The following is a 16,936-nucleotide window of genomic DNA, read 5'->3' on the forward strand; positions in this document are numbered from 1 at the left end:
AGAGGATGACAGAGGGGAGGAGAAGAGGATGACAGAGGGGAGGAGAAAGGAATGACAGAGGGGAGGAGAGAGGAATGACAGAGGGGAGGAGAGAGGAATGACAGAGGGGAGGGGAGGAGGATGACAGGGGAGGGGAGGAGGATGACAGAGGGGAGGGGAGGAGGGTGACAGAGGGGAGGAGAGGATGACAGAGGGGAGGAGAGAAGGATGACAGAGGGGAGGAGAAGAGGATGACAGAGGGGAGTAGAAGAGGATGACAGAGGGGAGGAGAAGAGGATGACAGAGGGGAGGAGAGGAGGATGACAGAGGGGAGGAGAGGAGGATGACAGAGGGGAGGGGAGGAGGGTGACAGAGGGGAGGAGAGGATGACAGAGGGGAGGAGAGAAGGATGACAGAGGGGAGGAGAAGAGGATGACAGAGGGGAGTAGACGAGGATGACAGAGGAGAGGAGAAGAGGATGACAGAGGAGAGGAGAAGAGGATGACAGAGGGGAGGAGAGGAGGATGACAGAGGGGAGGAGAGGAGGATGACAGAGGGGAGGAGAGAGGGATGACAGAGGGGAGGAGAGAAGGATGACAGAGGGGAGGAGAGGAGGATGACAGAGGGGAGGAGAGAGGGATGACAGAGGGGAGGAGAGAGGGATGACAGAGGGGAGGAGAGAAGGATGACAGAGGGGAGGAGAGAAGGATGACAGAGGGGAGGAGAGAAGGATGACAGAGGGGAGGAGAGAGGGATGACAGAGGGGAGGAGAGGAGGATGACAGAGGGGAGGAGAAGAGGATGACAGAGGGGAGGAGAGGAGGATGACAGAGGGGAGGAGAGAGGGATGACAGAGGGGAGGAGAGGAGGATGACAGAGGGGAGGAGAGGAGGATGACAGAGGGGAGGAGAGGAGGATGACAGAGAGGAGGATGACAGAGGGGAGGAGAGAGGGATGACAGAGGGGAGGAGAGAAGAGTGACGGAGCAGAGGAGGATGACAGAGATGAGAATTCGGTCCAGTGAAGAGTGATGGGGATGGAGATGACGGGCACAGCGTAGGAAGGTGATTGTGTACTGTAGTGTAGACAGTGACAGAGGGGAGGAGAGGAGGATGACAGAGGGGAGGAGAGGAGGATGACAGAGGGGAGGAGAGAAGGATGACAGAGGGGAGGAGAGAAGGATGACAGAGGGGAGGAGAGAAGGATGACAGAGGGGAGGAGAGAAGAATGACAGAGGGGAGGAGAGAAGGATGACAGAGGGGAGGAGAGAAGGATGACAGAGGGGAGGAGAAGAGGATGACAGAGGGGAGGAGAAGAGGATGACAGAGGGGAGGAGAAGAGGATGACAGAGGGGAGGAGAGAGGAATGACAGAGGGGAGGAGAGGAGGATGACAGAGGGGAGGGGAGGAGGATGACAGAGGGGAGGGGAGGAGGGTGACAGAGGGGAGGAGAGAAGGATGACAGAGGGGAGGAGAGAAGGATGACAGAGGGGAGGAGAGAATAGTGACAGAGCAGAGGAGGATGACAGAGATGAGAATTCGGTCCAGTGAAGAGTGATGGGGATGGAGATGACGGGCACAGCGTAGGAAGGTGATTGTGTACTGTAGTGTAGACAGTGACAGAGGGGAGGAGACTAGGGCAGTCTCCGTGTGATGTGGGCGGGGTTGTCGGTGACAGGCGGAGTGGGCGGGGCGGAGAGCGGCACACATGTATGACAGGCTCCTCCAGCTCTCGGTACCTCGCTGCCCTCACATGGGACGGACGATAAGGCTGGAATCACGTCAGCACAGAGACATTGGACGGGGAAGGCGTGCCGCCGCCATGGTGGGAAAGTTTCGGAGTGTCCCGGTGTAGAGGAAGGAAGGATCGGGCTGCCATCTGTGGCTGTGTATGGGATGGATGATGCGGAGTTGTAGGTAACCCCGGATTATAGTGTCGGATCCTGAGAGCGGTGATCAGCGGGAGGCAGAGCCGGTGTTGGCGCACCATGTAGCGGAGTGCCGGTGGTTGGATACACGGAGGAGATCTGCGGTCACACACCCCGGACACCCCCCAGTGGATGATCTGTGACCCGGCCGGGGATGGGCGGACGGCAGAGCAGCAGCCCGGCCTCGGACGGTCGGACCCGGGCGTACTCCGGTTCGGACATCCCTTCCACCACGGGCCGGGGACCGATCCGGGGCCCGGCGGGGGTGGCCGCCTCCACCTCGTCCCCATTGAACAGATACCCGTACATCTCTGCCGCTCATACGGCGGGGGCGGCCGGCAGCGGCTCCGGGGGATCGGAACACACGCCGCCGGCTTTGAATGCCCGGAGCCGGTCTGTCGGGGGGCTCCGCGGCCCGGCCCCGCTCAGCCAGGCCGGACTGAACATTCCCGGAGCGGCCCGGGACTCCGGTAACAGCACACCCGAGGAGGGAGGCCGAGAGCGGGCACCGGGGGGAGGGGGAGGCTCCAGGCTGCTGATTGGATCGCTGCCCTCTCACCTCTCCCCGCACCTCTTTGGAGGTGAGTAGTCACGTGGGATGCCGAGAACACAACACAGCCAGGGGGGCGGGGGAGGGGCTCACCAGGAAGTCACATGTCTTCTCCTCATACATTGTGGCAGTGTGCGCATACAGTGGCGGGAACCCCTGCATTTACCTCAGTTGTACTTTTATGTTATCATTACCTCACCATGTATTGTCTGTGTATATATCTTATGTCTTATACTTCTATGTTATCATTACCTCACCATATATTGTGTGTGTGTGTGTGTGTGTGTGTGTGTGTGTGTGTGTGTGTGTGTCTACCCTGACCTTACTATGGAGTGACAGGCCAGTACTAGCCAGCTGCTGAAAGTTCATAGGCCTCATTCACACCTGTGCACCACACTTATATGCATTTTCCCTACGCGTCACCATAGGCCTGCCCATTCACTTGAATGAGCTGCCATATGTGCAACAAATGCGCCACGGTAGTGTGTGGTGGTTTTTATATTTAGGGCGGTGCGATTCGCATGCGTGTTAGCTGATTTTAGGGTGCCATTGAAGTGGAACTAAAGGCAAAACTTTTTTTTTTTTTCCAATTTTGGATAGAGTGAGGAATGCTTATAACCTGTGTCAGGGTTATTTTTGCTGTCTGAGGAGATTTCCCTTCACTTCCTGTCACATAACTTAATAAAAACAGGAAGTGAGGGGAAAGCCCTCACAAGTGAGAGAGACCCTGGTTGGTCACCAGGACTAGTGTCCCCATTGGAAGATATTTTTATTTATTTCAGGTACTTCCCCACTAGTCTTGTTCTGGGGACAACCCAAAATTTGGAATTTTCTTTGACTGACTTTCAGTTTCGTCATGTGCTGTTTCAATGCATTTTTTAACCACTTAAGGACCAGGCCTATTTCTGACATTTGTTGTTTACAAGTTAAAAATCTGGTATTTTTATGCTGGAAAATGACTTGGAGCCCCCAGACATTAAGAACCCACAAACATATTTTATATATATATATATATATATATATATATATATATATATATATATATATATATATATATATATATATATATATTTTTTTTTTTTTAAAGCAGAGTCCCTAGAGAATAGAGATCATTGCAATACTTAGTCACACCAAATTTGCACGGCGGTCTTACGAGCACAGTTTTTTTTATTTATTTATTTTTTTAAAAATACATTTTTTTCAAATTAAAAAAAAAAAAAAAAGAAAACAGTCAAGTTAGTCCAATTTTTTTATATACCATGAAAGAGTGTTATGCTGAGTAAATAGAAACCTGTTATGTTTCAAAAATTGCGCACGCTCGTGGAACGGTGACAAACATTGGTACATAAAAAAATCTCCATAGGCGACATTTTAAAATATTTTACAGGTTAACAGTTCGGATCTACAGAGGAAGTCTAGGGCTAAAGTTATTGCTCTTACTCTAGCGATCACGGCAATATCTCACATGTGTGGTTTGAGCACCGTGTACACATGTGGGTGAGACTTGCGTATGCGTTGGCTTCTTCGCGTGAGCTCGGAGGGACAGGGCGCTTTAAATCTTTTTATTTTTTTTTCCTATTCGTCTTACCTTTTTTTTTTTTTTATTTTTACACTGTCCCCTTTTAAAAAAACCTTTTTTTGATTACTTTTATTCCTATTACAAGTAATGTACACTTCCCTTGTAATAGAAATAAGCAGGACAGGTCCTCTTTAATGTGAGATCTGGGGTCAAAAAGATCTCACATCTACACATCTGCAAGGAAAAAAAATGGGCCCTTTAAGACCGTTGGGAGGAAGTGATGTATGACGTCACTTCGGTCCTCCGAGGCCATAGAGTCGAGAGGGGGCCAGCTTGCCCTCACTCGACTTCTGCCTAGGACCTTAGTCTGAGGCTTAGTCTGCTGTCTAAGGGCTCTCTGACAAGTGTGACAGGCATTGCTGCTCCTTTGAAAAGTAAACGCACTCAGCATTTTCTAGGCACTGACCTGTCGCCTCCTCACTGCATGCGCCATAATTGCATGCGCCATAATTGCGCCCGTTGCACGGAGTTTCAGTGCTGCCTCCTAGAATTTCATTATTTGCGTTTGGAGGTGGCACTGCCTGCCAAAAGCTATAGGCTGTTAAGGTTTTACAGCAGCATCCTTGGCAGGTCTTACAGCGGTAAATGGTTGTATCTTTTAAGGTCCTTTCACACGGGCTTTCCCTTCCGGTGGACTCCATTTTGCTCAGCGGTTATCGATCCGCCGATTCCCCCGCTGAGCAGGCAGATGACAGCTCCGTCTCCGCTTACTTTGCACAGACTGACCTGTCAGATCTCCATTCTCCTCTATGGGAGATTGGATAATAAAGGACCGCCTGTCCATTTTCATCTGATTCCCCCAGACGGATGGGAAAATAGGCTTTCCACCCGTCTGGATTTCACAGACAGGATAGGATAGCAGCAGGTGTCAGCGGACATGTCACTACTACTGACATCTGCTGCTCCATAGGGGGGCATGGAGCATCCGATCAGGTCTGCCTGAAAAACTGAGACAGGCGGACCTGATCGGATAGCCTTTGTGAAAGGGGCCTTCGTGTTCATGTGGGTGGCAAAACTGTGGCTTGACTGCCTGCTTTAACCCCCCCCCCCTCCCCATCATATTACGTGTAAATGCATAATGCCTTTAAAATGTCATCCACCAAGGTTCCGTTTTCAGTGGGATGGTCACAAGTATAATGGAGCCCTATGGGGAAACTGCCAACGTAACAGGTATCCCCATTGGCAGATTTATTTCCTGCCCCTTATTTCCCAGCACTTCACATCAATGGTTACTGGTGTAAATCCACAAAAGAAAACTGACCAGGGTTCTGAGCCTTCCCTTCTCTGCCTAAAGCTGAAAGTACATGTTTTGTCTGGACTGTAATGTGAGCGATCCTTCTGTAAACACGGGCGCCTGGATCAGCTGAGTGCATGCTGGGAAGCAATCCTCTGTACTGGAACTCTGCTGTCTCCCTTTACTTTGGAAAGCTCTGTACTAACTGTTGGCACTGTACAAATCTCATATAATATTCATAACCAGAGAGAGTGGCAGAGTGTTTTGGCTGATTTGTCGGGGTGGTGAGGAGAGTGAGAGTATCTAACCTGTCTGATGACGTCTTCTACTGCTGAGTCAGGGGGTGTGTGCAGAGAGCCAACTACTAGATGGTGGTTTTATAATCCTGACTGAAGGAACCATTGCTGGGTATAACCATACCAGGTCTATGGCTGCCTGTTATAGGTCATTTTAAGGCAAACTGCCACCTAGGTTGTACAGGGGGCACCTTAAGGTACCCACATTTATCTGCTGCATTCCCAGTTTAGCACTCTGAGGCCCCTTTGATTTGCTAAAGCCCAGGGGTGATGCACACTAAAAACACAACAAAATAATTTCCCTTGAACTCCTATGGAACTCTCCTTACCAGTGCGCTGCAAGTGGTGGTGAATTGTGAAGTCCTGCAGCTGCATCTTTGGTGCCCTGTTTCTGAAACGCACCTCCTGTTGGGTTTTTTATTTTGTAGGTGCAGTGTGTTTTTGAGTCACAGGTGCATGCCGGGAGTCAGCAATGCAGACAATTCACCCAAAACTCATTGAGCCCTGGTTCACACTTATGCGATTTGCTGTGTTTCCTACATAGCACTGCAAAGCAATTGCACGGCGTCCATGCAATCTGCTGCAGGTGGCAATGTTAGATTAACGACACCCTGAAACAGATCACAAAACGCAGCGCGATTGCCAGAATCGCATCTCATGGCGCAGGGGGGAAAAAAGGGTCTAGTTTGGGGCGGATGCGATTTGAGCCATACAAAATGTATGGCTCAAATCGCACTGCACAGACATGACATGTGATGTGCACAGAAATGCAGTGCGAACCACATATAGTGTTTTGCATGCACCAGTGTGAACCTAGGCTGAAAATGCGATGTGTGTTGTTAACCGCAGCAGTGTGACCCCCTCATGGGAATTTATCAAAACTGGAACAGACAGAATCTGGAGCAGCTGTGCATAACCTCAGCTTCTAGCTTCTATTTCAGCATGTCTAGTTGGCGTCCTTTCGCTGTAGCTGACTCTACTGGCTTTTGGCTTGCTCAGTGAGGGATCTGTCTGCTGATCTCCCAATGAACAGGCGGATGATAGGTCCATGTCTGCTCCGCATAAGAACACAGAGCCCTCTCTCCTCTGTGGGAAGTCAGATGTAAACAGTCAGGCTGTCAGTTTACACCCGACTCCCTCAGATCCCATCCACCCAGACTGAGGGGAAGGCATCCCCTTTCTTTTTTTGTTTTTGGTGGATCGTATTGGATTGGAGGTAGGTGGGTGTAGACGGACATATGTCTGTTTACAACCTGTGCTGCAAAGAGGAGAATGGAGGTTCCAATCAGAACGTTCGTCTTCAGGTCTGAAAATTGAGATTGGCCTCATACACATGGATGTACCAATCCAAACACCCGCACAAAGGGCTGTCTCCCTGGCAGGATGCCCATGGCATCTTATGCAGGCAGCCTGTTCAAATCATTATACAAACCCCTCTGTTTAGGTATTCGCACATGCCCCTGAGGGACAACAGACTGCATTCTGGTCTGTCCATTGGATGGACACTCAGGATTAGGTTCTCACCAATCTGTTTTTTTTTTTTTTCAGTGCATTTGCAGAAATGCACCACAGTCCATTTAACACCACTGTAGTTCCTATGGGTCACCTGTGAGTTTATTTTGGAAAGGTGCAGGGATATTTTTTGCCTCCATAGACTTCAATAGAATTGAACAAAAAATGCATGTATATGTGCTTGTGGCGTGTTTCCTGCATGACAACAGACACCTCCTATCAATATTCACACATCCCAAAATTGCCCATGAAAAACTGCATTGGAAAACAGGATCCTAAAAACGCATCAACTGTACATGCATGGATGTGAACCTAGCCCCAGGGATGTGCATGTTGGTTGGTGCAGCTGGCCACCTGTCATTGATTTGAACAGACTGCCTGCACAGGGCAGCACACACGGGTGAAGATGGCCCTCAGCATGGGTGTATTGATTGGTACTCAGGGAATGAGGCCAATGAAGCTGTTGGTTTCCAGGCACACCTGCTCCTTCTCTGTGACCCATTGAGAGGCCTTGGCGGACTCATAATTGAGATGTGCTCCCCTATGCAAGTAGTCATTTATGTAAATTGTATATGGATACATTTTTTTTCTGGGTGCTGCAGGGATGGATTATGGCAACAAAGTGGCAAATTGAAGGTAAGGAGCTTTCTATACAGATTACAGGTGTACTGTGCTGAAGTACACGGTTTTTTTTTTTTGCCTTCTGCTGTGTGCAAGGAGTTACCTCGAACAATGCTCATCATAGACCTGTGTCATTGCTGTGTGGTGTAAACATCCTATTTTTATTGATGATGTAAAGTTCAGAAAGCTGCAGCTTCTCATACACACAAGTCATACTGCCCTTTCTCCTCTTCATTCACATTGTGATTGGGTTCTTATGCCCCGTACACACGCGTCAATAGTTGGCCGTGAATTTTCGGCCACCGTCCGATCGGCCGATTTTCAGCTTGTTAGTATGATGCTTCCGACTCCGACTTTTCAGCCGAATAAAATCTGGTGTGCAGACTATAAAATTTTTGTTGGCCGTCAACACAACGGCTGATTTTCGTGCAGTCAGTACAGATTTCGGCAGACAAAAATCTGATGAGCAAGACTGGGCATGCACAGAGAAGAAAAAACACACGGAAAGTAAACCAGCACATGACATCACTTCTGAAGTAGAATTTTGTTGGGCGAGAAAATTCGTGTGCAGTCTAGGCACATTCCAACCAACAAAACACAACTTGGACAAGAGACAGCCGATCGGTCAGCCGATAATCGTTGCGTGTGTATGAGGCATAAGAGGCATAAGGATAGAAGAAGTTCTGTAAATGGGTAAAGGAAAAGGAGGGGCATATAACGAACAGTATGTATGGCCTGTGTGTATGAGAGCCATTGCTCTCTTGCCCCAGTCCTGGAAGTATAGGGCTGACTGGAATTTCCAGCATCAATTAAATAATTTTTACAGTTCACAGCAGTGATCTAGGCCTAGGATAAGCACTATAATGGGTAACTTTGTGTACAAAGCAGAAGTAAGGCCCCGTTCACATAGGGGTGACACTACTTCGCACCGCGACCTCCGAGGTCGTGGTGCGAGCAGCGCGCCACGACCTCGGAGCGGCCGCCACGGACTTCATAACATTGAAGTCTATGGCGGTCGCCTCCTGGTCGCCCCAAAGAAGCTCCGGACCCTTTTTCTAAGTCGGAGCGACTTGTGTCGCTCCTATTAGAACGGGTCCGCAGCTTCCCTATGGGAGGCGACCTGTGAGGCGACCAGGTCGCCTCACAGGTCGCCTTAGTGTGAACGGGGGCTAAAGCAATCTTTTTCTTATTTATTTTTTATTGATTATTTGCTTTTAAAGGTAGAGGAGAGAAGATTTGAGGTCTTATTGACCCCAGATCTGTCCAAAAGAGGGCCTATCATCCCTCATTTCTGTTTTAAGGAATGTTTGCATTCCTTGTAATGGGAATAGAAATGATAAAAAAAATGATTATTATAGGGAAAGCGTAAAAAAAAAAAAAAAAAATTTTAAAGCCCCCCCCCCCAGTCCCTCCATGCAAAAGCGAAGGCATACGTAAACGGTGTTCACCCCACACGTGAGGGTATGGCTGTGAACATTAGAGCGAGAGCAATAATTCTAGCACTAGACCACCTTTGTGACTCTAAACTGGTAACCTGTGAAAAATTAGTGTCGCCTATGTAGATTTTTAAGTATCGTAGTTTATTGCCATTCCACAAGTGTGCGCAATTTTAAAGCGTGACCTGTTTGGTATCTATTTAGTCGGCGTAACTTTATGTTTTTATATTGTACCCAAAAAATTGGTGAAGATGTACATTATATAATATAAGTTTTTATTTTACTTTTAAATTTTTTTTTTTTTTTTTGCAACAAAATTAATTAAAGTGCCCCCCCCCCCCCCTCCAAAAATTGTGTTTGAAAAACCTGTGCAAACACCGTGTGACAAAAAGTTTAAGCAATTGCCATTTTATTCTCTGGGGTCTTTGCTAAAGTGCATGTGCGTGCGTGCGCGTGTTTTGAGTAATCATCTAGCAAAAAATATGGATTTAAACTTGTAAACAGTGCCAGAAAAGGTTTGGTCGTCAAGTGGTTTGGATTTGTAATTCTTTCTTTGGACGGGCCCCCTTCCCTTGCACTGCCTTCACGTCCTTACAGTGAACAGTTACCCCTCTCCTCCTATTGGTATCTCACAATGCCAGGCTTATCAGACGGCAGCAGCATGGCAGATGCAGTTGCTGTTGTGGGTATTTAAGCAGCCACAGGTAATGCAGCTGTCGGATTACAATAGTCGGTAGGGGAGATGCATCATCCATGCTGGGCGCCCATGGGCTGAATGGTGAAATCTAGGCATATATAGCTAGCTTGAAATATACTTTGTTCTATACAGAAACCAGTCATTGTCATAGTTTTTATACTTCTGTAGTGGATTAGAAATTTTAAGAGCATGTTAATTGGTTGTTATGGATAAGGCAGCCCCAGTTTTTGCAGGTACTGTACTTGGTCTCATGACAAACAAATCTTGGGTTATAGGCCTCTTGCACACCCCTGCCCAAAAACACAAAGTTTTTTAGCCATACAGGCAGGTCTTTTTCACTGATGTATGCAGACTATTGTTTTCAGTGTGCATAGATCAGTAAAAAAAAACAGGAATCTGCGTTGCCGGTCACTAATTTAGGCACACAAATATGTGCAAATCCACACATACAACCTTAATTCAAATTGCATTCTGGAAGCTGGAATTTATTAGAAGTGCAAAATAAATGCAAGAAATGTTCTGCCAGGAATACTGATGTTCAAACATCAGTTCTGAACGCAATGTGTTAGTGGTGACATTTCACAAGCTCTTGTTTTGAATGCGACTGAAAGTGCACCAATAAATCATTGTTCCTACCAGAAGCAAGCAGTCAGAAAATTCCATTTTATATTCAAGCCTACAGTTTAATGAAAGCAGTCTGAATAGTTTGGGGGGAGGTTGAAGACAAGTTCCATTGGGGCCAGTTTATACCATTGTGTTAGAAAACACACATACATACAATTTCCTCAAAGCGCAAAAATGCTTTTAGAACTTTTTTTTTTTTTTTTTTTTTTTTAATGCGTTGCATTTTTGTAATTTCCAGCTTCTATTTTGTGAGTTGTGTCCCTGTTGGCAATATGGACGTGTGATTTTTAGATGTGTACCAAATGGAAATTTTGGTACTGAAACCAAAAATTCAGGATGCACTTAACTTAAAATGACAGGTGTGTGCTGTGTTCTATCTATCATATAATATTTGAACTACCTGTGTGTGTGTGTGTGTGTGTTGTATGTATGTATATGTATATGTATATATATATATATATATATATATATATATATATATATATATATATATATATATATATATATATATATATATATATATATATATATATAATATACACACACCAAATTTTCAACTGCCGCCTCCCTCCAGGGGGGATAATCGGATTGGTCGGGGGCGGGCCTGTCCGGTCCCTCTATAAATATTCATGAGGTCGGCATGTATCGTAGCAGAGTGCAGCGCTGGGAATGCGGTGTGTGATCGGTGAGATCCCGGGGCTGTCAGTGTTGATTTACCGCAGGTGTGTGGGAAGTTTGGTGGACTCCGGTGACTTGCTGGAACTTATGGCGGGGAGGCGATCGGAGGAGCCGGGACAGATCGGAGAGACTGCTCGCTATGATGTACCTTCTGCTGCTGTTGTTGTTGCTTCTTTCGCTGTGTGCATGCTGGCTCCCCCCGCGGCTCCGGAGAAAGAGGCCTGTCGGATGATGCCTCTGTCATGTCGGATAATGCCTTCGAGGCATCATCTGACAGGCCTCTTTCTCCGGAGCCGCGCTCTTCTGAGGAAGAAGTGAAGTGGGCGGGGATCCGCTCCTGTCTAACACGCCCACCCATGCCCGAAGTCTCTCTGCGTAACAGCGGCTGTTCGTGCGGCGCATGCGCAGTAGCGCATTTCCACGGACACAGAGACGGAGGCAGAGACACTTCCATTTTATTAATATAGATTATATTGGACTTTTTTATTATTATTGTCGGCCATTGCATGCTAGCACAATATGAAATGCTTACCTTGGAAGGAAGCCCTCCAGCGGAGTGTTGTCACTGCTAAGATGGCTGATATCTTCTCCCGATCTTCTGGGTTTTTGCGCTCCGGCGCTGTGAGTGGCCAAAACCACAAAGACGTGACTCCCACGCATGCACCCAGAATCCCTGGTTCCGGCATGAAGCTCTGAAGGTCCGGAAAGGTATGCTGGACCTCCAGAGCGCATGCGCTGGTGATGTCACCCGCTAATTGCAGTGTGAATATCTCGTACCCGTTTAGGAGATAATCATTTTTACCTACTGGTAAACCTTTATTATAGACTTCCCTGTAAGTGAAAACCACAAAGCGGGTACCATGTTGATGTAGAGGTCTCGATGCGTAAACAGATGCATAATGGGAATGCTTATTACACTCGTGTAAATGTTTTGCAAGTTCACTGTTGATCTGACTTTCAAATTTGAATGACTTGGTATTCCAGTGGCCTTGGGCCTCACTTTGCCCCTAGGTAGAAATAAATCCATGCTGGTTGTATGCGAAGAATTTAACAGCTTGCAAACAATACACAATCTTTGCTTTTATTTGTCAAATTCTTGGAGTGAATATCATATTGTATTGTTGGCAGAGTTTAACTGGAATACCACTAGGTTTTACGCCTCGTTTACACAGGTGATGATGCCAGTATAACATGAATGGGATTTTTTTTTTCTGGCATATCTGCATTCAGATACTGTGTGCAGACAGCCCATTGAAGTCTATTAGGATGCAGCAGTTGCATGGACACAGTTGCTGATCCTAATGTGACAGTTGCGCAGGTGAGCGGCCCTGCGCACTGACCATAATGGGAAGAGTTTGCTTAAAAACTAAAGCTAAACACGCGCGGGAGCCGACGGTCACGGCACGGGGCTCTGAAGGAACGGCACGATCGGCCGTTCCTTCAGAGCGAATGCGCCAGTGACGTCACTGGCTGCATGAAAGGTAAATATCTCCTAAACGGTACATGTATAGGAGATATTTACAGTACCTATAGGTAAGCCTTATTATAGGCTTACCTATAGGTGGAAGTGTCAGAGGAGGGTTTACTTCCTCTTTAAGCCCCGGAAGATTTGCCTGCTCAAAGACCAGGCCCTATTTTGCGATTCGGCACTGTGTTACTAACGGACAATTGCGTGGTCATGCGACGCTATACCAAAATGAAATTGATGTCCTTTTTTTTTTCCCACAAACAGAGCTTTCTTTTGGTGGTATTTGATCACCTGTGCCTTTTTGATTTTTGGAAAAAAAAAAAAAATTTTTATAACACGTTAGGCCAATTTTTTGTTTTCTGCTGCATATCTTTGGTAAAAAAAATCGCAATAAGCGTATTTTGATTGATTGGTTTGCACAAAAGTTATTGCGTTTACTAACTACGGGAAAGATTTATGTCATTTTTATTGTGTGTGTGTTTTTTTTTTTTTTTTTTTTTCTTTTGCGGGACTGCGACATTGCGGCGGACAGATTGGACCCCTGACTGACATTTTTGACACTTTTGGGAGTACCAGTGACATTACTACAGTAATCAGTGCTATAAATAAGCACTGTTACTGTCAAAATTACACTGGCAGGGAAGGGGTTAAATTTATTGGTGATCAAGGAGTTAAGTGTGTCCCTAGGGGCGTGATTCTAACTGTGGGGGTGTGGCTTGTTAGATCGTCACAGACATACGATCCTACATAGCAGAATCGCATAGCCTCTGTGATGATCTAAGTGAGAATGACAGACGGCTGTGTTTACATCAGCCGTCTGTCTTTCTCCTTTTCCTGAGGGAGATCGCGAGTGGCTGGCGGACATCGGAGCCGCCGGTCACATGTGCGGGGATGGCAGGGAACAAGCGGGGGCGGGAGCGTGCGCCGGCGGTGGCGTGTGCTCGCCCCCTACAGGCTCATGGGCGAGCGATGTACCGGTACGTTACTTTGCCTGTAGGGGGCTGACTGCTGCAGTATATAGTCGTGCGGCAGTCGGCAAGTGGTTAAAGGATATAAGAAAAAAAAAAAGAAATGTTTTGTTGCTGTGGCCACTTTTTTTGCTTTGCTATCTAAATTGATATCTAGAATGTGATTGGTTGCGATAACCAAGTTCTCTTGTTTTCCCTATTTGATGCTTTTATAGTTAGTTTTCTGTTCTTGCTGAGAAGTGTGTGTGTGTGTGTGTGTGTATGTATGTATGTATGTATGTATGTGTATATATATATATATATATATATATATATATATATATATATATAGGTACTTGCCATTTGGGATGATTTTATCAGCTTTCTTTTCTATATTTGGATATAATGAACCTATTCAGGGCTGATGTAATTCCCTTTCTGAAAAGGAATCCTAGTGCACTGCATTTATTCTATTTCTTCTCCACAAAATGATATAGATTGCTTTTGCCGGTAATAATGGCTGGAAATGGTTTGGCATCAGATCAATGTGTAGCTGGCAAATGACATTAGAATTAAATAGTTATTCTGCATTATTAAATATTACATTCATACAAGATGACATTATCAATGGGTGTTTGTGTTTTCAGCTCCAGTTGGTTTTCTCAGCATGCTGTAGTACAGAAGGTCTTTTTAATAAGCTGTGCTAAATCTCCGAATACCCTGCAGTCTGTTCAATGAAATGAGGCGTCATTAAGTGGCTTAGCACCTTTGGTAAACAAGGCCTGGCATTTTCAGTTTTCCATTACTGGACTGCTGATTGGACATGCAGGACAAAGTCCTAGACTACAGTCAGCTTTGTTTGTCAGAGCTAATGCTAACTGACCACTTAAATAAAGCCCCGTACTTGCGTGCAACAGCTCATCAAAGAAGTATTGTAGGCTAGTTAAAAAGTCATTAGCTTTAAGCATCAAGTAATCGGCGCTTGCAGTTTAGTACAAAGAAAACCAATCCAACCCAAAAGGATTTAGAACGTCTCTACACTTTTTTGAAAGCTTTAAAAAATTGGACGGAGCTGGACTTCTATTGGAACACAAAGCCTCGTACACACAATGAGAATATTGGCAGAATGATCATTCGTTGTTGTGGTGTTTTTAGTCTCCTAACGAAAAAGGTTACAAAATTCTCATGTGAGAATACAACTTAGGAAACAAAAGAATACATTACATCACTTCTGAACATGCGTGGTCTTGCTCTTCCGATTATTTTATTTTCTGAGCAACATTGTACTGGTTTAATGAAAATCGTATGTTCTGGTATCGTTCGAGAAATTCTCCGGCTTGTCCCTTCGGATAATTTTGGATAAACTTTTGTAATCGGCTCTCGAAAGCTGTGTAGATTATTGTACGTTCGCTTCGAAAGCGGTATTTTTCCCCCGATTTTCTGATCGTGTGTACTAGGCATAACAAATAACCTTCTGAAGACGCTTTGTGAGGTTCTTTGGCTGGCCATATATTTATTTATTTATTTTTTTTAGCCAGCAGGTTAAAGACAAAAGTGCAGATTCTGCCATCAGCAGTTCCCTTCCTGCAGCACTTTTGTGTTCTGATGATGTGGAGCCTTCTTTTCTGGCAGAATACAATGATCGGTGTCGCAGGCTATAGCTGGCGGTACTAAAAAAAAAAAAAGACAGGCTGTGCAAGGACATTTTCTTTAACATACATTTTAAATACTGAGTTTTAAAACTTTTATAAGCACTATTTTATCTGCTCAAAATGTTATTCTGTTCAGCCACCTATGTCATTTTAGACACGCTTGTAACACCATCTAGCTCCCTATGGCGGAGATTTATTGAAAAACTGGTGCAGCTGTGCTTGGTAACCAATCTGTTTCCAGATTTTATTGTCAAGGCTTAAGCCCCGTACACACGATCAGATTACCGAACGATCTGTAGTCCGTTTTTTGTGGCATGCTAGTCTGATGGGGAAAGTGCAGAGGAATTTTCCCATACGACAGAATTCTACTTCAGAAGTGATGTCGGGTGTTGGATTGCTTTCTATGTGTTCTTTGGTCTCTGAGCATGCCTAGTCTTGCTCTTTTAAGATTTTTTTCCGTCAATCTGTACTAATGAGACGAAAATCGGACGTTGTTTTGACGGACGACAAAAATTATATAGCCTGCACATCAGGATTTTGTCAGCCGAAAAGTCGTAGTCAGCTGCCGAAAGCACCATACTAACAATCCGAAAATCGACAGATCGGTGGTCGGACAAATTTTCCGTGCAGATTTTCTTATCGTGTCTACGGGCCTTTAGTCTCTACTCTTGTAGGCTCTAAAGTTGCTCCAACTTTGCAGTGCAACTTTGATGGCAATTTGAAAGGGTACAACTTGGGTACGACTTTGACCAGTGATAATGGACAACTGTTGCATTGTATGACTTTCATGAAGGTTTGAGGGTTAACATGGAAGTCTTTGGCCCTCAAGTTGCATGAAAGTGCATAACATACTTTGAAGTAGCTGCAACTGTAAGTTGCATATATATGAATGGTTATCATTGAAAGACTTGTTGCATGACAAGTCACACGAGTGTGAATGGAGCCTAAAATTAACAAACTGAAGTAAGAAGCTGATTGGTTACCAAGCACCACTGCACCAGTTTTAGTAAATGTCACCCTATGTGTTGACTAAACAGTGAAGGTACAGCAACCCAAAGATAAGGTCACCCCCTTGCTGTCCCCTCCAGCAAGCAAGGTTACAGTGTTTGACTGACAGAAATATGCAATGCATTAGAGCCTGGTTGGTTGACATGGTTGCCCCTCAGGATATTACAAAATGCGGTTCTGATACCTTTTTTTTTTTTTTATACAGGCTGTATTTAACCACTAGCCGACTGCTCGCAGTAATCCTACTGCGGCAGTGCGGCTCCCCTGCGTCCAGCGACGTACACCTACGTTGCTGGAGTTCCTGTGATTCCGGCGGCGCGCGCGGACACAGCTGGAATCAGGCCGGGGGAGGAGAGGCAGCGATTGCCACCTCCCTCCCCCGATCATCGTGGAAACGGTGAGAAGACCTGCCTGCTTATGTAAACAAAGCAGGTGGATCTTCTCAGTGACAGACAGGAGGAGATCACAGGATTCAGCATAGCTGAACCTGCAATCTCTGTCACAGAACCCCCCCACACACGTCGCTAAGCATGAGTCATACGTTTAACCCCTTGATCACCAACCGTTTTAACCCCTTCCCTGCCAGTGTCATTATTACAGTAACAGTGCATATTTATAGCACTGATTACTGTAGTAATGTCACTGGTCCCCACAAAAATGTCAGTTAGGGGTCTGATCTGTCCGCCGCAATGTTGTAGTCCCGCAATAAAAACCCAATAAAAATGACAT

At 45.9% G+C, this 16,936-nt stretch overlaps 1 protein-coding gene across 1 annotated transcript in view; it reads left to right on the forward strand.

Moving 5' to 3' along the window:
* The first annotated feature begins 1,648 nt into the window (after positions 1-1,648).
* ZNRF2 (zinc and ring finger 2) overlaps positions 1,649-16,936 on the forward strand; it is a 169,703-nt gene continuing 154,415 nt past the window's right edge. Inside the window, exon 1 of the mRNA XM_082259113.1 lies at positions 1,649-2,486. Within this exon, the coding sequence (XP_082115239.1) occupies positions 2,060-2,486 (427 nt within the window). The 5' untranslated portion in view covers positions 1,649-2,059. The remainder of the gene's footprint in view (positions 2,487-16,936) is intronic.

The sequence above is a fragment of the Pelophylax lessonae genome (genome assembly GCF_965119305.1).
Source record: "Pelophylax lessonae genome assembly, chromosome: 5".
NCBI lineage: Eukaryota > Metazoa > Chordata > Amphibia > Anura > Ranidae > Pelophylax > Pelophylax lessonae.